The sequence below is a fragment of the Aethalodelphis obliquidens genome, unplaced genomic scaffold (genome assembly GCF_003676395.1).
Source record: "Aethalodelphis obliquidens isolate GAN/ISIS:26980383/991018 unplaced genomic scaffold, ASM367639v1 scaffold28, whole genome shotgun sequence".
NCBI lineage: Eukaryota > Metazoa > Chordata > Mammalia > Artiodactyla > Delphinidae > Aethalodelphis > Aethalodelphis obliquidens.
The window spans coordinates 12,553,807-12,576,115 of record NW_020837972.1 but is presented as its reverse complement, the minus strand read 5'-3'; the positions used below and the strand labels follow the sequence as shown (position 1 = coordinate 12,576,115).

Here is a 22,309-nt window from a genome sequence, read left to right as displayed (position 1 = left end):
AGAGGCTACTCGTCTAACTTCCTTCATCACCCCTGCCTCACTGCCACCAAGTAAAGAGCAACTGGAGTCCGCCCATGCCTCCTCTTGGGATCCAAAGGCACCCTATGAAGCTCTGTGGTCCATTGGGATTGAACCATATTTCTGACCAAATTAGATCAAGTCCCAACCAGTTTCAGGGACCATCCTTGACATTCCTATTAAATAACTTTCCAAGGTAAATGGGTCTCCGTGCTTCATCTCAGTAGCCGCAGGTGAGCTCAGAACTCAGGTACAAGGAACTGCAGTGACCATACATGGTAGCCCGGGCTACAGTGACACATCCCCTCTGCAAGGGAGCTAGGACACAAAGTCAGGGCAGAATGTGAAAACAGTTTGTAGCCAAAGCCTTATTGAAAATCCCTTAGGAAGGTACCACTTTAGAGAGACATACCTTCTCTTAATAAATCCAACCCAGACAGTTCATTCTCCATGTTGGAACAGTACTTTTTATCTTGAAGTAGAGGCTTGTGTGTAGGGGCTGTACTGGAGTAAAGTAAATAGAAGCAGTATTGCATAGTAGTTAAAACATGGTCTGGAGCAATACTGTCTGACTTTATGCATTTGTGCTGTGTGACCTTGGGCAAATTCCTTAACCTTTCTGTGCTTCCATTTTTCTCAACTGCAAAATGGAGATAATAATAGCACCCACCACATAGGATTGTGATGAGGATTAAATGAGTTAATAATATCGATTGATTTTGGACAAGCTTCTTGCATACAGGAGGTGATCACAGGGTCCCCAGGACCCTGGGTATAGATGAGGGACATGGGAGGTGGACAGCTGAGGGGTTACTTGGCTCTGGGGCAGTCCGGCTCTCCAGACCCCATCCTCAGTCCCAGAAGCAGGTCTGGCCTCCCTAACTTGGACCTAAGCCCTCGGAGCCCAGACTCTCCTCCCCGACCCGTCTCTCACCTTCTCTGTGCCTCCACAGGGGTTATCAGTAACTGGACAGATGAGCATCGCCTCCCACCCTGCACCATCTTCCAGGCCTTCAAGTACTACTTGGATATCACCACGCCTCCAACGCCACTGCAGCTGCAGCAGTTTGCCTCTCTGGCCACCAGTGAGAAAGAGAAGCAGCGTCTGCTGGTCCTCAGCAAGGTGGGTCCCTGGCCACATACATACAACCTTACCTCCTCCTCGTTGGAGAATTGTATAGTTATTGCAACAGTTGTCCAGCAGATGGCAGTCTTGAGCGAGGGCTGCCATAGTCTAGTTTGCAGGTCACCACACTGGCTTGGTCCATTTTGGCTAATCTTGCCCATCTCCCTTACTTCTAACTAAGGTCTAACAGACGAGAGAGCGACCCCGTTGAATCTCAGAGTTCTCTGGCTACAGTCGAAATTGCTGTTCTAACTCTTTTTCCTCCTGCCTTTGGAACCCTTGAGCCTCCATTAGTTCCATCAGAGCCCATGCTTAAAAGAAAAAGAACTTGAGAGAATCCCCCAGTGCCCTGTTTTAAAAATCAGCTTTTTCAGTGCTGAAGAGCTATAGGTATGACTTCAAGATAGAAGAGGCCTCTGATGGTAAGGTAAACCCAAAAGCACAGCTTCTACCGCCCTCGCTTAGACACAAAGCTGCAAAAACAATCCTAGCTGGGGGGCTTCCCTGGTGGTGCAGTGGTTGAGAGTCCGCCTGCCGATGCAGGCGACACGGGTTTGTGCCCAAGTCCGGGAGGATCCCACATGCCGTGGAGCGGCTGGGTCCGTGAGCCATGGCCGCTGAGCCTGCGCGTCCGGAGCCTGTGCTCCACAACGGGAGAGGCCAAAACAGTGAGAGGCCCGCGTACCGCAAAAAAAAAAAAAAAAAAAAAAAAAAAAAATACTAGCTGGGAGGACCACTCAGATTTCTCCCAGTGGGGCTCCTCCCCAGTAAGCAAGCCACCAGAAAATGATGGTTTCGCTTTCTTCTGCTGTGCAGGAGAGGGCATCAAATGGTGGCACAGGAAGCGCTGTTTTTAATTCAGGGAGTGCATCTTACTTAGAAATATGAAAATAAGCACCAGAAAAAAACACTTAAAAGAACGATACGTGGTTACCTCTAGGGAGTTGGAGAGCATTATCTTTAATCGTAAGTGTTGAAGAGTTATTTAACTTTTTAAACTCTGTACACACATAACTTTGATTTAAAATGTTAAGTAACGGAAGGGGGATAATCTGAAGAGGGAACAGAGCTTGCGCTCTTTGCACAGGATTATTTAAAGTCAAATTTGATGTAGCTGTATGTATTAATCCGCTTCTTCCAAAAAGCGCAAACTCCATTAAAAGAGCGGGGATTTTTTTTATTAGGGGAAACACCTGAGTGAGAGAAAATGGAAACAGAGTCAGATAAGACTGAGAGAACCATCAGACCTCAAAACAAGCCTGACCCCAAGTGAAGGAGAGGGCAGAAAGTTTGAATGGAAGCGTGTAGGATCAGATCCATGTCAGTTTTCAGGGGATGTCAGTTTCAGTGAGCAGCTGCTGGGGCTTTTGGTCAATTGAGCCCCAGCAGCTGGAAGTCAATGAGGCTGGGGGTCTGGAAAGGACGTTCTCCAGAATGCCATACCCTATCAGTAGAGCAAGGATGGGTTTTAGGAACATGGGGAAAAGCTTGGTTATACAATGCACTGGTAATAGGCTTTACCCCTCCTTAAAATCTGAGCCTCCTATAAGCTAAGGGCAGCTTCTAAGATGTAGGAAAAATAACTCCAGAGCCCCAGAGAGTTCCTGTGCTCCCTAGTAACACCTGGGCTTTGCTGTCAACATGCCCCTGAACATGGTCCTCCACACCCCAACCTGTTCCTTCGGGGCTGTCTTTTACCATCTTGAGTGTGACCCATACGCTCCGAGGATACACCTCCAGCCTTGCAGACCCACAAATCACACGCCTGCAAGTCATGACTCCCTCCACAGTGCATTTCCCTTGACCTTCGCAAATGGCAGGAGAGTCTAATACTAGGACCACAGGTTCTGGAGCCAGACTGCCTAGAACAGGGGTCGGCAAACTTTTTCTGTAGAAGGCCAGGTAGTAAATATTTTAGACTCATGCTCTGTGTGTCTCTGTTGCAACCATTCAACTCTGCCATTGTAGCACGACAGCATAGACAATCCTTAAATGAGTGGGCGTGGCTGGGTTCCAATCAAACTTTACTTGTGGATACCGAAATTTGAATTTCATGTCATAGCCTAGGGTCATGAAATAGTATTGTTCTTTTGATTCCCCCCTCGTACCCCCAACCATTTAAACATGTAAAAACAACTCTTAGCTCACGGGCCGCACGAGCAGGTGGTGAGCCAGATCTGGTTTTCGGGCTGAAGTCTGCCACCACCGTGTAGCCATTGGACCTCTACATCCCTCAGTTTCCTCATCAATAAAATAGGGATAACAGTCAGACTTATAAGGTCCTTGCAAAAATGAAAACCTGGCCCAGAGTAATTCCTAGGCACGAGTTAACTGTTATTATTTGTTAATTGGCCTTCTTCCCTGGACCTCCTCAAGCGTTCCTTGGAAGTTTGCTCCAGGGTCTGGCTGCGAGTTCTTTTCTGCCCCTCTCCTTGGTGCAGGGTTTGCAGGAGTACGAGGAATGGAAATGGGGCAGGAACCCGAACATCGTGGAGGTGCTGGAGGAGTTCCCATCCATCCAGATGCCCGCCACCCTGCTCCTGACCCAGCTGTCGCTGCTGCAACCTCGCTACTATTCCATCAGCTCCTCCCCGGACATGTACCCCGACGAGGTGCACCTCACCGTGGCCGTTGTCTCCTACCGCACCCGAGGTGGGCAGAGGCGCTGGGAGAGCCCCCGGGTCTGCGTTTCCCCCCCCTTCCAGGGGCCTCTGCACACCTGCCTAAGCTTCTGCCACGTCCCAAATCCTGGGGAGGTGACCCACCCCCCAAGACCAGGAAACTTGGAAAAGAAGTAGAGCAGCAAACCGTCCCCTTAGGCAGAGCCAGCTCTGTGCAGAATTAGGGAGGAAATGAGATGTGCATCTGGAGGCCTCTCCAAAAGCCTGAGACCTCCTTCTACTCCCTTCCTCCCCGCATACCCCCAACGCAGCAGCTAGAACAAGCCACCACCACCCCTTCCCTCCGAGGGGGGAGCCCTCTGCTGCCTGATGTCCAGCTGGCTGTAGGTCAGCCAGATAACCTGACCTCTGCACCCGTGTTTTCCTCCTTGGTTATAGCAATTAAAATGCACGGTGCCTGGGAATTCCCAGGTGGTCCAGTGGCTAGGACTTGGTGCTCTCACTGCTGGGGCCCGGGTTCAATACCTGATTGGGGAACTAAGATCCTGCAAGCTGTGCAGTGTGGCCAAAAAAACACACAAACAAAGAAACAAACAAAAAACGCATGGTGCCTGAAAGAGCTCTGAGACCACGGTCCTGACAGGCCACCGAGAGCACGTCGATCAAGGCCCTTTCAGTGGGCACGATTGGAATAGCAGCCACCCCTAACCACCAGTTTCACGGCCATGAGCCCACCCCAGCTTTACCATTTCCTCTTCCCCGTCAGAGGAAGGGATCTACACAGGGAACTCCAAGGCAGAAACTTGGTGTCGGGGCTGTGAGCCTTCTGCACTGGAGGATGGGGGGAAGCCGGGGATGGGGGAGCATGAGGGACAGTAAATGAGCCAGATCACCTCGGTTATCCTGTTAGATGGAGAAGGACCAATTCACCACGGCGTGTGCTCCTCCTGGCTCAACCGGATCCAGGCTGACGAAGTGGTACCCTGTTTCGTGAGAGGGTGAGTGGCGCATGAAAAGAAGCAGCATCCCAGATCTGCATCCTCATGTCCTGAGATGGGGCGGGTGGACCAGCCTGAAGGGTTCTAGAGAGATGGCTGAGTCCGATGGGACTGAGATCAACGCTCAGCATCGCTCCAAGCTGTTAAGGAAACAGGATCGTGGGGGCAGAGCAACATAGCAGAAGCTAAGCAAGTCCTCTAGTCAAGTTCTGGTCAGTGCATCAGATATTTATCAAGTGCATGTCCTGTGCTAGATGGGGCTACAGTAGACGACCAGGCAAAATGCAGTTTCAGCCTTCGTGGAATTTGCAGACTAGTGAAACTTCTATCTACAGTCTGCCGGCCACCCCACGTGTTCCCAGTTTCTTAGAGACCGGGAAGATTTAATTCCCTTCCCTGTCAACCATCTTCCCCTTCCAAACTCAGTTTTAAAGGATATTTCTGCCCATAGCTAACAATACCGTATTGTGCTCTTTAAAGTGTGTTAAGAGGATAGGTTTCACGTTAAACACATTTTTAATCGGAGATGTATTACGGCCAGAGGTGTTAGTTTGTGTAAAAATCCCCTGGTCAATATGTGTTAAGTGTTCCTACCTCAATCAGTCAATCAAATAAAATAATATAGCTTTAAAAACATAAAAATAAAGAAATACGGGATATGTCTGAGCTTAGGCCCACTGTAGTTACCTTCTTTATCAACTGATAACTTCCCTACCTAAATGGTGGGCTCGGCCAGCCATTTTTCTCAGCTGTTAAGGGTAGAATGGTCATGATATGGTCCACATACCATCAGCATCAGAATCCCGTGGGGTGCTTCAAAAATGCCGAGTCCTGAGCCTAGACTTACTGCATTGCCCAGGAGTCTACACCCTCTTTGAACGTCCCCACATGATTCTTTTGTACATTGAAGTTTGCAACTCCCTGATTTGGGAAGATCTCATGGACGGTTAATTCAGTGGTTCTCAACCTGGGGTGATTTTGCCCCCCAGGGGCCCTTGGCAATGTCTGGGGAGATTTTTGGTTGTCACAGCTGGAGGGTGCTCCTGGCATCTAATAGATAGAGGCCTGGGTACTACTCAGCATCCTGCAATGCACAGGACAGCCCTCATCACCGAGAGGTATGCTGCCCCCACTGTCAGGAGTGCTGAGGCAGGGAAACTCTGGGTTAAATCAACCCCACACCCTTTGTGGCTTAGCTCAGCAATGGGGATAGTTGGGAAATGGAGTGATAGCCAGACCCTGAGGACCCAGATTAATGGGACCTCCCACCCTGATAAGGGCCGCCTGACCCCAGCTGAAGAGCTTTAAGCCCCGTTGTAGTTCTACCCAAGACGGCCATCTGGTTTACCTAAGACCCAATAGTTCTTGATCAGATTTGAGCTCAGCAAGGCTTCTGACTCTCTCTTCCTTGTCCAGAGCGCCCAGCTTCCACCTGCCCCGAAATCCCCAAGTGCCCTGTATCCTGGTCGGCCCGGGCACAGGCATTGCCCCTTTCCGAAGCTTCTGGCAGCAACGGCAATTCGATATCCAGCACAAAGGTGAGTCATGGTCTAGCAGGCACACGGTTTCTACCCCCTGGACCTGGGGAGGCCCACCTGTGTCCCAGCATCCCGGAGGCATGGTGATGTTTTCTCTGCTTTGTGTCACTACCCGGGGACGGAGGGGGAGCATAGTAGTGACCAGACCCATGGGTGAAGTTTACAGTGTAATTCAAAGGACCTGTCCAAACAAATCGTCCACACAGCTTGTTCCAAGGCCCGAATTCCATCCCAGAAGACATTTCTTGGACTGTTAAGATAAGACCCCCATCTTAAAATGTAAGCAGCCCTAGAAGGGGTAAGCGTTAAGCCTTATCCAACGGCTGTGTGTTCACGGGATGGTTCCAAAGACTGTCATTCAGGAGCAGGGTTTGCTGTGTGAGAAACATAACAGATCAGCTTTGGGAGGAGAGAGAGAAAGAAACCCACATTTCTGACATGCATTTAACAGGGATTTACTGAGCATCTCATGAATGCCAAACACTATTGTAGGCACTAGAGGCGCAGCAATGAACAAGACAGAGAAACAATTTAAAAAAAAAACTTGCTCCGGTGGAACTGTCATTCTAGTGGAATAGCTAACATTTACAAAGTACAGTTGACCCTTGAACGACATGGGTTTGAACTGCATGGTCCACTTATACGCAAGCTTTTTTCATTAAATACATATGTATAGTACTACACCATCCGAGGCTGGTTGAGAATCCGCGGATGTGGAACCTTGGATACAGAGGACTCGCGGATACAGGGGGCCAACTATAGAGGACTCGAGCATCAGTGGATTTTGGTATCCAGGGCGGGTCCTGGAACTGATGCCCTAGGATACCGAGGGACGACTGTACTCACTGTGTACCAGGCACAGGTCTAATGTTTTCCATTTTCTTCTTACAATAACCCTATGAGGTTAGACGCTATTATTATTTCCATTTTGTACTTGGGGACACGGAGACATAGAAGTTATGTAAGTTCCTCAGCTTCACACAGAAGCTGGAATCTGAATCCAGGCAGTCTAGTTTCAGAGCTTGGGGGTTTAGCAGTACCCAGTGGTGGGGGCTTTCCCAGAGGAAAGACTGAGACCCAGAGAAGAGAGGTCTGCTGAAGTCTGAACACACTTCACCTACTCCCCTCAGCGTGTGCGCATGTGCGTGTGTGTGTGTGCGAGTACCTATACCGCCTGCCCCAGGGTCCGTGCACCTCTACCCCTGTAGCACGTGCTAAGGTTCTGAGCACCCCTGGCACCACCAGCCACCCCCGAAATCAGGCGTCAGAGCTGTCGGTGACAGGAGGTCTTCCCGGTCCCCAGGAATGAGTCCCTGCCCCATGGTCCTGGTCTTCGGGTGCCGGCAGTCCAAGATAGACCACATCTACAGGGAGGAGACCCTACAGGCCAAGAGCAAGGGGGTCTTCAGAGAACTGTACACAGCCTACTCCCGGGAGCCAGACAAACCAAAGGTAACCCCCAGCCTGTTCATGGCCCCCCCACCCCAGCCCAGCACACACACGCGCTCGTCCACCCATGCAAATCCCGTTCCCAGAAACCCCTCACCCTTTCTGCATTCCCCTCCGTGACATTGCTCTGAACTTCAGGAAGCCTGGAGCCTAAACATTTGACTTAAGATATTGAACAGCCCACGTTCTATGATGCCACTTCCATGAAATAGCCACAACAGCCAACTCCATAGAGACAGAAGAGCTGATGCGTGGTTGCCAGGGGCTGTGGGAAGGGGGGATGCGGAGGGTACGGGGTTCCTTCTGGGGGTGATGAAAAGGTGCTGGAACCAGGTAGAGGGGATGGTTGCACAGCACCGTGAATGTGCTTGGTGCCCCTGCGCTGTATTATACACTTGAAAACACGCATCTGTTTTATGTTATGTGTGTTTTATCACAATAGAAAGGATTTTAAAAATTAAACAGGGAATTCCCTGGCGGTTCAGTGGTTAGGACTCCGCACTCCCATTGCCGAGGGCCCAGGTTCAATCCCTGGTCGGGGAACTAAGATCCCACAAGGCATGTAGAGCAGCCAAAAAAAAAAAAAAATTAAACAGCCCATGAGAGGCACTCCAAGTCAGAATGGGCACAGGCCGCAGGACTGGAGCATGCCCCTGCTGGATCTTGGGGTTCTCAACTGGACCCCCAGGGGTGTCCCAGGAAAGGAGCCAGGATAGCAGGGAGGGGGGCACTCAGAGGGTCTGGGCAGCAGCTACGTGACCTCTGGCATGGAAGTTCATCAGTGTTTCGGTAGCAGGTACAGCTGTTGAACGTACCAGCTGAATGTCGGGCTCACCTGGGGGGAAGCTTCCTGGACAAACCAAATTCCCTGGAGGCTGCATTGTACACTCCTTGTGTCCACCTGACATTCTCTTAGCCCCCCTGTTATTCCAGCAATTCCTGCAGCAGCTGGCTTGGCCCAGGTGTAACCTGACAGCCCCTTCCTGACCCCCATTTCTTGCTGTCTGTCCTGGGGCTTCTCTGGCACCCCGGCATAGGACGCCTGCAGTACCAGCCCCGCACCTAGAAGTGTACGGGAGTTAACACCCCCTGGGTGACCACAGGCCATCGAAGAGAGGAGCGGGGAGACGATGCCCCCCTCTACACCCCTCCAGGGGACGGCTCTGGGGGGCGTGCTGCATGATTCCAAAGAGGGTTCTCAGCAGAGGTGAGCTCCAGAGTGGGGAGCAACTCGTCACACCCTCTGATCGGCTTTCCCTCCTCTCCTGCTTCACTCCTCCCAGTGCCCTGCGTCACTGCACAAAACATAGACCTGCACACGAGCCCCTGTGTCTGACTCGGCTCCTGGGGTAGTGGGGCCCGGGAGGGAGCTACACAGGATTGTCCTGCAGCCCAGCTCCTTCTCACTGGTCCCCCTTCTCCCTGCAGAAGTACGTGCAGGACATCCTACAGGAGCAGCTGGCAGAACCCGTGTACCGAGCCCTGAAGGAGCAAGGGGGCCACATTTACGTCTGCGGGGACGTCACCATGGCGGCCGATGTCCTCAAAGCCATGCAGCGCATCATGACCCAGCAGGGGAAGCTCTCGGTGGAGGACGCCGGCATGTTCATCAGCAGGCTGAGGGTGAGTGATGGGCCAGCTCCTGGGATTCCTCTTCTGGCATCCAGCTTCCTGTCTCCTCTTCCTCACCCTTCCTGTCTCAATGACTAGGGGACCCATGATGACATTCCTGCTCCCATTTTCCCATTTATGACTGGGGGTAGAGGATACAGGTGGTCCCAAACCATAGTTGAGAGAGAAGGAAGGATGGTGGGACATGCAGGTGTGTGTATTAAATATAGTAGGGAGCTATGATGTGTGAAAATAACAGGTGGGTGGACCACTGGGTAGCTAGATGGAAACCATCCTAACCCAACTTTTCCCGTCCCCAGAAACAAGCTGCAGCACTGCTCTGTGCAGTTGTGCAGGTTGGGCACTGCACAAAAAGGTTTGTCCAAGGTGGGCAAGTGGGGGATGAAAGCAACCCCATGCTTGGCTTCCCAAGCAGTGCACCTTGGGAGGAGGGTTGCCTTTTCCTAATTTGCACAAAGGCTAGTAGCAGCCCAGTAAGCAAAGTCCTAACTGTGGCCAACTGCCCCAAATAGAATAAACTGAGTCCCAGGCCTCCGCAGAGCTCCAGGGGTGATCCCGTTCTTCTCCCTGCTTCCCTAAATGAGCAGCAATCAAACATGTTTGCAGAAGAAGCCCTTGCTCTAATTCTGATGATAAACCCTACTAGGTTAAAAACAACAACAACAACTTTCTGGTAGAAATGCCAGAGCTCCAAGGAGAGCCGCAGAGCCCTCACCGCTCTGTCTCTTTGGTATGAGTCTTGAGAGACGCTTTCATAGATTCTGCAAAACTCTACAGAATGAGGTTGAAAACCACCCCAACTTAAAATGAATCCACTCTACAGATGGGCAACTTTCTTCAAAACCTTTGGGACCAAGGATGCCAGAAATTAACTCTGCTGCATGCGTGTTCCCCAACCACTGCCTCTCCTCAGCAGGGAGGTGCCTTTTCCCCTTGTTTAATGCTCAGCGACACTGCCCTCTGGGATAGTCTTAATGCCCATCCCTCAGTCCTGCCTCAGGAGCTCCAATGGCTCCAGAAACTCCCAGATGCCACAAGTTCATCATCACTCGTGCTGTTTCTTGAGTTGTCTTTTTTGTTTGTCTGTTTCTGGGAAAGGCTGAGCTAAGATGCTCACCGTCAGAAGAACTCCTATGTACAGAGAAGTCTCCACTTTGCCAACCGTGGTATTCCCTGAGTGCTAAGCGGGCACTTTGTCTTTTCTCCCGTCTCTGCTGGTCTCTACAGGCTGTGATGTTTACGCTAAACCCAGCCATGCCCAGATCTGAACTTGCAGGAACAAGGAGGAGGGAGGAAAGGGGGAAATGGAGAAGCTTCCACTGGACCCCCTCAGCTCTTCTATCCTCAGAATCCACAAAGCAGCAGCATGGTTCTGGTTGAGAACAAAAGTGTTCTTTGCCAACTGGGCTTAGAGGCCCTGCGCCCTAGAGGGCAGAGGGTCTTGCTGAAACACAGTCTTGGAGACCAAAGGGGTCTCTGGGGGCCCTGCGTTACACCTCGTTTCTTTTTTCTTTCTTTCTTTTTCTGGCCGTGCCGCAGGGCTTGCAGGATCTCTTAGTCCCCCAACCAGGGATTGAACCCAGGGCTACAGCAGTTAAAGCACCGAGTCCTAACCACTGGACCACCAGGGAACTCCCTACACCTCGTTCCTTAAGGAACCGTCTTCTCTAGGAATATTCCATTCCAGGGTATCAACGTGTCTGCCCTTCTCCGTGCCCTGGGCTGGCATTTGAGGTCTGTTTCCTGGTTGTTTCTGTCCCCTAGGATGACAACCGGTACCACGAGGATATTTTCGGGGTCACCCTGCGCACATATGAAGTGACCAACCGCCTTAGATCTGAATCCATTGCCTTCATTGAGGAGAGCAAAAAGGGCACTGATGAGTAAGCTGTCTCCACCCCATGGGCGGGGTGGGCAGAGCCCTGACAAGCAGGGATGTCTGATTTCATTGACCATGGCTTTCCCACAGTGGGGTCCCCAGACCAGCAGCATAAGCACTTCCTGGGAACGTGTTAGAAATGCAGATTCCCAGGCCGCCCCAGCCCTGATGAATCTGAAGCTCTGGGGTCAGGGCACCGCATGGTTTGTGTTTTTATGACCCCTGGGGGGGATTCTGAGTTCCCCTCAAGTGTGGGGACCCCAGCTTTGGATGTTAACTTCCGCCGGGGTGCCCCCAGTTGAGTGATGGCTCTCACCACCGCAACATTTGTATTCCTAGTCACTGTTCCTAGCATTTACACCACCTCCCTCACCCACAGAGCGCCGCTAGCATTCTCACTGACACAAATTCCGATTGATATTAATTTGACAATTCCACTTGTCCTCTAGAAATTGCTGGAAATGGTCTGAGGTACCACAAAACTGGGACTGAGTCTCACTATTTTAACCTTACATTAATGCCATGACATGTCACCCTTGATTGTGATCTTACTCCCCCCATTCTCTGCCACAGAGCACCTCGAAACCACCACCGTGTGCCCCTTAAATTAGGTGGGAATTCAGCTGCTTCGTTTTCAGTAGCCTAGGGCACACACACTCCATTCCTTAAGCATCCCCATTTTTTTTCCCCTTACGACAACACAGCGGTCTCAGAAACATACTTTGGTGTCCAGCAGGCTGACATTATTGCCTCGAAGATCACACCTCGTCCTGGTTTGTTGTGTGGGTGAGCAAGCGTTCATTCATCTGTTCATTCATTCATTCATTCACTCAAGATGAGCCAGGTCCTGTCCAAGGCACTGGGGCTGACGAGGAAGTGAAAGAGACAAAGCCCAGAGCTCACGTGCTTTTCCCTGGGTCTGTGTAAGGAAACAGAGCAGCCTTTGCTCCTCTGGCACTAACTCCCTCCCCACTTCTCCTCCTACAGGGTTTTCAGCTCCTAACTGGACCCTCTTGCCCAGGTGGATGGCAGGGTGACCACACCACTGCACTCGCCAGGATGGCTGCAGGTTTTGTAAGCACGGACACTGCTGAACCTTTCCTTGGGGCCCGCACATGGCCCCCGCTCTGCCTCTTGTCCTGTCTCACCTCTCAGTGGTTTCCTGGCCCTCTTGGGTTTTCTCCTTGAGTTTTCCTGCTGCAGTGCAATGCCTTCATAATCCGCAGTGGCTCTTACAAAACTGTTTCCCTCTCTCTCTCTTTCTGACAAGGGCAAATCACGCTGCATGAAACCACTGGGACATGGCTGTGGTTCGTGTTAGGGTGTTTTCTGGGGTTTGCCCTGGAGAGGCTGCAGGGACCAGACGGAGGAGTTTTTTGAGCTAGTCCCTCAGCCGTTCAAATGCCCCTTGTCCTTTCCTATGATGACGTTCTGGTTGTGTATGTGTGAGCGTGTGTTGGGCCTGGGTCTCCCTCCGTCCTCTTGCTCATGCAGGCACGTCGCCTGCAGACCCTCAGTGCCAAGAAATGTGCCCCAGCCCCTACTGGGGCCTCACACATCCATAATTAAGGGTCTGCGCTAGCACGCCTGAAACGCTTGGAAGCATCCTAACTGTCCTGGTTATATAGGGTCAGGGCATGGAGATGGGGTGTGATGATCAAGGGGGAAATCTCCAATGAAAGGGGAAATCACTGAATTAGATGCATGTAGATGCTGGCCCCAGTTAGCGGAGCCCTTACTGGGAAATGAACCCATCTGATGGACTGGGCAAACCTGCTCCCCAACCCCACGCACCCCAGGATCAAATCAGGATCGCCTGATTTGGCACTCCCACCCACAAGACCAGAAGTAATGTTGTCCAAGGGAATGAGCTGGAAATAAGAATCTTCCCGTCTTTGCCACCGGCTAAGTTTGGACAACATCACTTGTCCTTAGTTTCCACTAATTGTAATGTTATGAAGCCAAAAAGTATGAATGGATCAAACTTTAAAGTTGTGTAGATTGAAAACGGTATCAAGGAAGAATATCGCTGTTATTTTTTTATTCCCCCAAATGGGGCTTGCTGTTTCACCCCTGGGGATAAAGTAATGGAAGCCACTGAAAGCAGATTAGGTTGGGGAGGGACTCCGTCATGAGGTATCTCACGGCTTCCTCTACAGGACCCCAGCCAGGGTGCAGAGTACCTGCCTTCATGCATTTGGTCTTCTAAAAGGGATCCCCCCGATTTTTAACCTGACAAGATAATTCTGACAAATAAATTATCCTCAACTCAGATCAAAAACAGGCAGGAAAGTCTTTGGTAGGAATCAGGGCAGGTACAGTTTCTCCCAGGCAGACCTGAGAGAGTTCGTCTTCTCAGAGGCGATGGGGTGGAAGGGTCCCTTTGTACACTTAAGTGCTAAAAATCAATGGTGAGCAGCGCCCAGAGGGAGCAAAGAAGTTCCACTGACCCCCCAGGAACCGCCTTCCCGGTGTTGAAAGGCAATCAGCCAGTTCTGATCTTCCGTCTTGTTTCGTTTTGTCTTGTCTGATGGAAAGACAGCTTTTTCTTTCTGTACAGCACACGGGCATTTCTTTCTTGATGCTCAGTTTGGAGGCCTGCCAAAGGGAGAGAGCCCTGGCTCTCTCTGGAAGGGCCTTAGATAGGGGGTGCCAAAGAGGTGTCCCCAGGAGGGGACAACCTTAGAGACTCTGAAAGACAAAGGGCAAACTCTATGTCGCCTCTTTCCACCCTTCCCGGCAGCCCCTGCTGGCATCGCATCCCTGGCACTCGGAGTTTGCCTTCATGCCAGTTATGATTTCCCCGCCTGCCTGCCTTTGATCCTGTTTCCTCCATGGAGTCAGGCTTCCATGGCACAGAGACCAAGCCCTTGGCATGCTTGGCCGACCCTCTCTGACCAGGAGGGAAGCCCATTCTAAACCCTTTCTTTCCTGCAAACATGATTCTGGCCAGTAGCTCTCCTCCCAGAGGCTTCCTTTCCAACCCTTTGAGCCTTTTGGAGATACCCTCCTCAGATGTCACTAGCTCCCCAGGGACTGAACCACTGTGTCCAACCTCCACCATAGAGGGATTAATCAGTGCTCCCCTTTCCAAATCAAGCTTTATGCATGAATGCTTTTGCATCGCCAAATAAATACTTACGAGCACTTATTCCATGCCAGCCACCTTCTTCATATAGCCCTGCCCTTCTAGTAGCAGGCAGACAGAGAAAAATAGCATCTTGCCTTATCAGGGAGTCTAAAGAAATGATTATATCACCAGGATTCATCTTTCTTCCCGAGAATGATTATTTTGTGGTTTTTTAAGTAAACACCTTTCAACCCTCAACAGAAGCTGCTTCATAACTCCTGGCTGGAGGACAGGAGATTGGTCTGATGTGTTTCTCTCATTTGCCAGAATCTCTGATACCAAAAGCCTCGCTGTAATGAACCTATCAAGAGGCAGAGGGAGCGGAGCCCTGATTTCAGGTTCAGCTCTGATCCAGGGTGGCTAAATGCTGCCCTCTTGTGGTGGTTTGTAGTTCAGTCCCAGTAGCCTGCCAATTTTGGTGTAACAGCAGGTGAACAAAAATAGGGTTGCCTGGGCACTTGGGGGTCGCCTTAGTTGCAGGCCTCTTATTTCTCTTGCGCTCTCTTGAATTGGGCAGCAGTAGCTCCAACTCTGCTTAACAAAAGTGAGTTTGGCCAGGAGGGATGAGACATTCCCTGCCACAGGAAAGCTGGAGCAGTCATGTTCTCCTATTGTCACTGTGAATTCTGTTCCTGTACCTTGTGTTGCAAAAGAAGCAGAAGTCGTTAAACTCCCTGAGAGGATACAGGTTTTCCCTTGGTTTCTATGGCGTGAGACAGCCAGGTATCTTTGCTTTGGGGGAATGCTTCAGACCCACCAAAATGGAGTTTTAGAAGCAGACCTGAGTCCAAATGCTTACTCTGCCCCTGTTTCTGTAGACAGCTGTGAGCTGGTGACCTAACCTTTCTGAGCCTACACATCTACCTGTATCACAAGGTGGATTAAATGAGATAATGCCCATAAAATGTCCAGTTACAGTTCCTGGCCCATTATAAACTATCAAATTTTGTTTCACTTAATCTATATCATTTCTTGCCTCTCCAGTATGCAGAAGGCACCGTGGAGTGTACAGAGCAAAACACGTTTCCTCTCTTATAGAAGGTTAGGATCTGGGATGCAGAGCCACAATTCTTAGAATCTACATGCAGGTCTGGGGTTTGAGCAATCGGTGGAATTCCACCAGCAGGTTTGGGGAAAGGAGATTGCCAGGATGTAGGAAGAGAGAGGGGACAGACACAGACAGGGAGCATGCAGGGTAAATTGGGGCTGGCTTCAGACATGGCCCAGCTTTGGAAGGCTGCGGAAGGTAGGGGTACACTGCGGAGATAGGCAGGGAACAGACAGAATTTTGTCAAGGGATTTTGACTTTATTTGGTAGGCAACACAGAGTCCTTAGGAGTGCTTTTAAAAGGGGAAAATAAGGTGTTTTGGGTTATGCTTGGAAAAGAATGTTCTGGCTACAGCACAGAGCCTGGATGGCTGACCTGTTGAACTATTGGTTGGTTATTGCAGAAACCCAAGGCTTGAATGAGGGAAAGGGCAGATGTAGGGATAAAGACATTCCGGGGGTTGAATTACCGGGACCTGGACTCCGACCTGTTGTGGAGGATGAGAACAAAGGGAGAGTCAAGAGTGTTGCCTCTAGGCTGAGAAATGGGTCTCAGGAGAAAAAAAAAACAGGCTCCAAGTAAAGCTGAGTTTTCAGAACTGACATGATAGCCAGCTTCTCCCCGAGTCAACAGGGTGGGTCCTTCCAAGGTCCAGCCACGCCTAGACGGGCAGAAAGAGAACTGAGCCCTGGCCAATAGACATCGGCCTTAGAACACGGGATTTCCTTGCCGAACACACTCTCAGCAGCCCCCTGCTTTGGGCTTCCAAAAGGAGGTCAGGTTTTGCCCTAAGTCAGATTTGCCACAGGTGAGATTCTCTGACCCAGATCATGGTGCAAACGGCTCCTGCCAGAGTGGGCAAGCTGATGTCTGGACCCCCTTACCACTACAGCACTGGCCCTTTTAATTCATGCCATTAGGGAAAGCATGGACTTAAGATTTCAAGCCGGCCATGTTTCCTTGTATATTTCCATCGCCCCTGCCCCCGATCTCCAGCATGGCACTGTGCCCACCTTACCCTCGAAGTCTTCTGTCTGAATCGGCACGATAATCTGAGACTGCCTGCCGGTGACAAGGAAAAAGAAATATTAATCTGGGCTTCCCTTGGGACCTGCCCACACTCCCTGTCTTCTGCCAGCCCTCTCCTGCATCCAAATGTGCCATTCGGCTCAAGAATTACAGGCCAAGAGCTGGGATGGAGGATAAAGGATCTGAGAGGCTGAGGGAGTGACCGTGCCCCCCAGGGACTCAACACAGATGGTCCCCACACACGTGAATTTGGCCTTTGGGGACTAACGCCAGCCTGGCCTCTCCTCTTCCACAGCCACCCCAACTTCGGTCCACCTGCCGGTCCCCGCCTGGTGGCACAGACACAGTGATGTGTCTCAGATGCAAAGACCCACGTAAACTTTCACGCCAGGAAAGCAGGGGCTGCTTGGGGGTGTGGGTGGGGTCTGTTCTCTATTAATACTTGTCAGAGCCGCATGCAGGGGAGGTGATCGGGAGTAAATACGCCTCGGTACGTTTCTGAGTTTGTTGCGTCCTAGAACGTCTGAACGGTCTGAGCAAGCGGGGCATGCGTGTCTGGTCCAGAGCAGAGCCCGTTCTTAAAGCAAGTGGCCCTGACAGGCAGGAACAGATCTGCCTGAAGATGCATCTTTCCATAGTTTTCTAGAAAGTGACGCCAGGACATCAAAGTGCCCAGACTCGGCTCCTAGGAGACTCTGGTCCAGGGTCCGTCAACCTCAGCACTGTTGGCATTTGGGGCTGGGGAATTCTTTGTGGTGAGGGCTGTCCTGGGCATTGTAGGGTGTTGAGTGGCACCCCTGGCCTCCAGCTACTAGATGTCAGTAGCAGTCCCACCCCACCCTCACAAGTCGTGACAACCAACTATGTCTCGAACGTTGCCAGATGTCCCCTGGGGGCAACAGAATCTCTACCGGTTGCCCCAGGCCTTCTCACCATCCACCTCCTGGAATAGGCAGAGCATTTCTCAGCCCGACGGTTTTCTCTCCATTGTCTGCTGCCAAGAACTTGGAGGATTTCAAAAGGGAATGAAAAAGTGTGGTTCTGCCAACTCCTGCCCAAGACGGAAGGATGACAGCGCCGATTGCATAAGCTACTGTGCCCTTGGCATCCAGTTCTGATGAAGACCCATGGAGGCCCAGCGCCCTCCCGTGCCCCCCCCCCCACCTCCACCCTGTTTTCCCGTGTTGTCGTGTCATCGTTGTGATCGTAAGACCCACTCCGGGCTCAGCAGTGGTTACCTGGGGGGCGCAGTGTGCGGGGAGGGGGTCGCCCTGCGTTGCTGCACTAGTGGTGGTGGGTTTCCGTTCCTTCCGGGGCTGGGGAGCCAGGGAGGTGGGCCAAGCCGGTGTCACCTGTCACTGAACGCGCTGCCAGAAGCTCGGACCTCCCCCTACCTCTGAGCTCTCAATGCTGCTAATCTCCGCCAAGTGTCCCATGCGCTCCAGCACCTTCTCGAAGGACTGACACCCGCCCCATGCTCTCTGCGAGGTTGTCCAGGCTGTGCTCGCCGCATGCTCTTCTGTAAAATTCTTATCTTCTAATTTGATGGAATTCAACAAAAGTCTATTTATGCCTGTTTGCATCATGGTCAAAATATTAAAAAGTGGACTTGACTCGACTGACCGTGGTCTTTTGTTTAATTTGCTTGGAATTTCTCTTGTCTTTGCCCACTGCAGTGGGCCGGGTACCAGGAAGCCGAGTCTGAGACAGAGGCAGCAGGAGGCTGAATGGGGGGCGGAGGGGCGCTCTTGGGAAGGCGGGAGGGGAAGCCTGAGCTGCAATGTTTTCTCAACAGAAACTTCAGCCAACGCTGCAGGGAATTCTGAAAATGGCCTTTCAGAGCTGTCCCGATTTGGGACAAGAAGCCCTCGCTCTCTGCAACAGAAGCCAAGCCCCAAGGGCATGAGGGCATTTCCAGCATCCAGAGAAGACCTGTTGACTCCTGACATGGATCTAGAGGGTACTTCTCAGCATCCTGTCCACCCTCCTCCCTGACACCTCTGCCCCCATCACAGCTGCATCCCTAGAAAGGACCCCCAAAGAGACGGAACCACCTTCTCCCTCAGCCCTTCTTCCCTGTACGACAACCCTGAGATCCTGAACCTAGTTCCTGACTGGCTACAGACCCAGTTCCAAAAGGCAGAGACTTCAAAAGCCCTAAAAGGACAGACGAAGAGGAACCGACCCCAAATACCCTGACAGAGTGGCCACTATAAAAGGGTCAAGTGGGGCGGTGGGCTTTATCCTGCCCTTCTGGGCGTGGCCATTTAGACGCTGGGGCATTCTGACCTTCACACCTATTTCCTGGTCAGAAAGCACAAAACATTCGATATTCAACCTTTTAAATTACAGTTATTTATCCAACAGCAAACACATGGTTCCTGGACACCTCTGCCCCATCCCTGAGCCTCAGGCCCGAGTTCAAACATGAGCTGCAGATCCGAGAGGAAGCAGGGATGCTTCAGTGCCTGGACCCGCGCTCTCCTGCAAAAATGAATGAAAATAATGGCTAACAGGCATCAAACGCCAATCTTTACAAAAATACTTTGACACGTTACCATTGCTCTCCTCAATTTAAAACCTGGGAAACGAAGGCGAAAGCAGGTCAGCACGTCAACATAGCCAGTAAATGTTAGATGTGGAGTTTGAGTCCAGACTGTCCGGCTCTAGAATCTGAATTTTTAACCACCACCTTGTTGTGGACCCCCAAAAAAAAAAAAATGTGGTCTGCCATTTCAGTAAACAAAGAATGTTCCCTGCCATTCTGGTAAACAACTCATGTTGCCTGCCATCAAGCCACCGGCCTCTGCAGCCCACCCCTCCCCCATGGCATACCTGCAAGGGGAGTCCGGATGGAGAAAAACAAGATGCTGGCCCTGAGAGTTAAGATGTAAATCCAAGGAATAATTTCCATAAGCCCAGACTGTTCCATCTTCCCATACATAGAAAAGCACTAAAACCATTAACTTGAGATAGCTGGGGGTTTTTGTGTGTGTGTGACTAGCAGTAATCTTTTGATATTTGACTACATGTTTGTTTGGGTTTTTTTCAGCAAAAACGCCTATATATCCTGGCTCCTCCCTTACTTCTTTGGAACAGTTCCTCAGAGCTATCCGAGAGGCTGCCTTCCCGGGCTACAGTGCTCAGTAAGGTTCCACATAAAACATAATTCTCAACTTTTAGGTTGTGCATTTTTCTCCAGTCAACACAGTGCTGCTGCTAAGAGACCGTCACAATTCGAATCCTGGCTCCTCTACTTCCTAGCTGTGCAACTTCGGATAAGTTGCCTAACCTCTCTGTACCTTCACTTCTTCACTGTAAAATAGGCTGTGATCATTTTGACTTCATTGCATTGCGATAGGATTAAATGAGTTAATATAGGCAACACACATATAACATGATGGAACGGAATGGAATGGAATGGAATAGAATAGGATAGAATCGAAGAGTCCTATACACAAGTAAACTAAGGTTCTAGCTCTGGTTCCTTCCAACTTTCTCAGCCCTTTTCTCTTACCGAAGCTCAAACAGCCCCATCTTGATGCCATTTGTCATTTGATACTTAGGCACTGCGTTTCCCAGACCACCTGCCATCACAGGGGCCACTGGTTTTAAAAGCCAGGTCCTGGCCTCTCCCCACACCTGCTCATTAGCGCTCGCTGGGGATAAGGTCTGACACCGCCCACGTTTTTAACCAGCTCCCTGACGTGATTCATACACACACTGGAGTTTTGACAAGCCCAGCCTCAAAGGTGGCTGGGGACAATTTAACATTTATATGCATCCCGAATGGGGTGGCTTCTGTTGCCTGGCAACCAGGTGAAAAAATCCACGTTTACACCAAAACAGAACCTTCCCAACCACAAATCAAAAGGAGAAGGGGATGGAAAACAAGTAGGGGAGGAGGGAAAAAGGATTTCTGAATCACTGCAGATCATTACAGAATATGGGCTTTGCAGTCAGTTAAATGGTAAAAATGTACTTCTTATTTTTTTCATTGTACCCTTGGCAAAATTGCCAAGGAAGCAAAAACAGGGAAAGTATTTACAATCAATATAGAGCTTAACCCACATCAGTAAAAGGAAATCACTTTCGCAACAGCCTCTTGAGGAAAATAAGATTAAGTTAATCAAATAGCAGAAGATTAAAACCAAAGTAATTAGTAAAGTGATTTTTTTTTAAGTCTCAAATCTTTTGTATTACTAGACCTGGGAACAGGGTGGGAGGACAGGGGTGGGTGGTCTCCTGGCTTCTCGGCATCTTGGTTTTGTCAGCTGGAACTCAGAGTCGAGGTTGGAAGTTGATATTGGAAGCCCCACTCTCTCCTCACTAATTTACTGTTTCCAAGAATTTTGAGATCTTCGAGGGTGATGAGCCCCACATCTCATAAGGATGTGTTGGGGAAAAGAAGCTATTAAATGCGAGAAAGCCTCTGAGACATACTGTCAACTCAAGGTGTAGTGTCTGTGGCATTAATTAAACATTACGCAGTGAGTAATTGAATCACTTTCATTTTGAAGGCTTTAAAAAGAGTCGCTAATGGAAATGCAGTTATTAGCAGAAAAGCCTCCAGCAAAATCGGCAGGAAGAGAGACACCTGTTTCATGTTCCTCCAAGCTGGTGCTAATAGCATCGCCTTCCTTGAAAAGCACACACTGCCCCCAGATTGCCTTTCCAGAAACATCTCGCCTTCGCTCAAAGGCATTCGGGGCCACCAGGGACCAGAGGGGGAAGACCAACCCCTCCGGCCAACACCCAGTGCCCGCTCTGGCCACAAGCAGCCTTTGGGTTTCTGTTTCGGCCACTGCTCCACGCAAAGCTTCACTGATTCGCCCCAAGGTCTCTAAACACAGCTTTTATTTTCCTTCTGGCTGGCCTTTGCCTCCGGCATACCCCCTACCTAGAAAGCCCACTTTGCCCTCTCACCTCTGCGGATCCCACCTCTGTTGCTGAGAGCTGGACTCAAGCACTGCCTTTTCAGGGAAGCCCTCCTCTACCCACCAACTATACTTCCTGCCTGTACCAATCGCTTGGCATCATGGAGGTACTGCTTTGCAATTGTGTGTGTGTGTGTGTGTGTGTGTGTGTGTGTGTGTGTGTGTGCATTTTACCTGCTTCTATGTAACTGTTAACCTATTGCCACAATAATGCTGAGTGACAAACAGTTACAAAATCTCCCTGGCATACTGCTTTATTGCTGCAGAGGTTGGAGTCATGCTGCTATGAGCCAAGGAATTCAAATAGCCTCTACAAGCTGGGAAAGGCCAAGAACTGATTTTCACCCAGGGCCTCCAGAAGGAACACAGCTCTCCTGATGTCTTGATCTTAGCCTCGTAAGACCCATTTGAGACTTCTGACATCCAGAGCCATAAGATCATACATTTATGTTGTTTTAAGCCCCTAAGTTGTGGTAATCTGTTATGGCAGCAATAGAAAAGTAAAATCTGTGTTTAATCTGTGTTGATTTCTTATTGCTGCTGCTCTAGGGAAGAATCCATTTCCTTATGTTTTCCACCTTTTAGACGCTGCCCACATTTCTTGGCTTATGGCCCAGCATCACTCCAACCTCTGTATCCATCGTCACATCCCCTCTCTCTGACCTTGACTCTCCTGTTTCCCTCTTATAAGGACCCTTGTGATTACACTGAGCCCACAAGATTGTAGAGGATAATCTCTGCATCTCAAGATTTCTAACGTAATTACATCTGCAAACTCCCTTTTGCCATGTAAGATACCTGTGATATTGTGGTTTATAATAAGGAAGATATATTTGGTCTTGATCCTATTTCTGGCACAGAACTCCTAAAGTTCTTGGAATCTCCTGTGATAAGAGTGACAAA

At 50.3% G+C, this 22,309-nt stretch overlaps 1 protein-coding gene across 1 annotated transcript in view; it reads left to right on the top strand.

The window, feature by feature from the left end:
• Positions 1-12,282, top strand: part of NOS1 (nitric oxide synthase 1) — an 88,214-nt gene extending 75,932 nt beyond the window's left edge. Inside the window, exons 21-28 of the mRNA XM_027124705.1 lie at positions 972-1,141; positions 3,586-3,796; positions 4,676-4,763; positions 6,180-6,301; positions 7,605-7,753; positions 9,179-9,373; positions 11,147-11,265; positions 12,249-12,282. Of these exons, the coding sequence (XP_026980506.1) occupies positions 972-1,141; positions 3,586-3,796; positions 4,676-4,763; positions 6,180-6,301; positions 7,605-7,753; positions 9,179-9,373; positions 11,147-11,265; positions 12,249-12,264 (1,070 nt within the window). The 3' untranslated portion in view covers positions 12,265-12,282. The remainder of the gene's footprint in view (positions 1-971; positions 1,142-3,585; positions 3,797-4,675; positions 4,764-6,179; positions 6,302-7,604; positions 7,754-9,178; positions 9,374-11,146; positions 11,266-12,248) is intronic.
• The last annotated feature ends 10,027 nt before the right edge of the window (positions 12,283-22,309 follow it).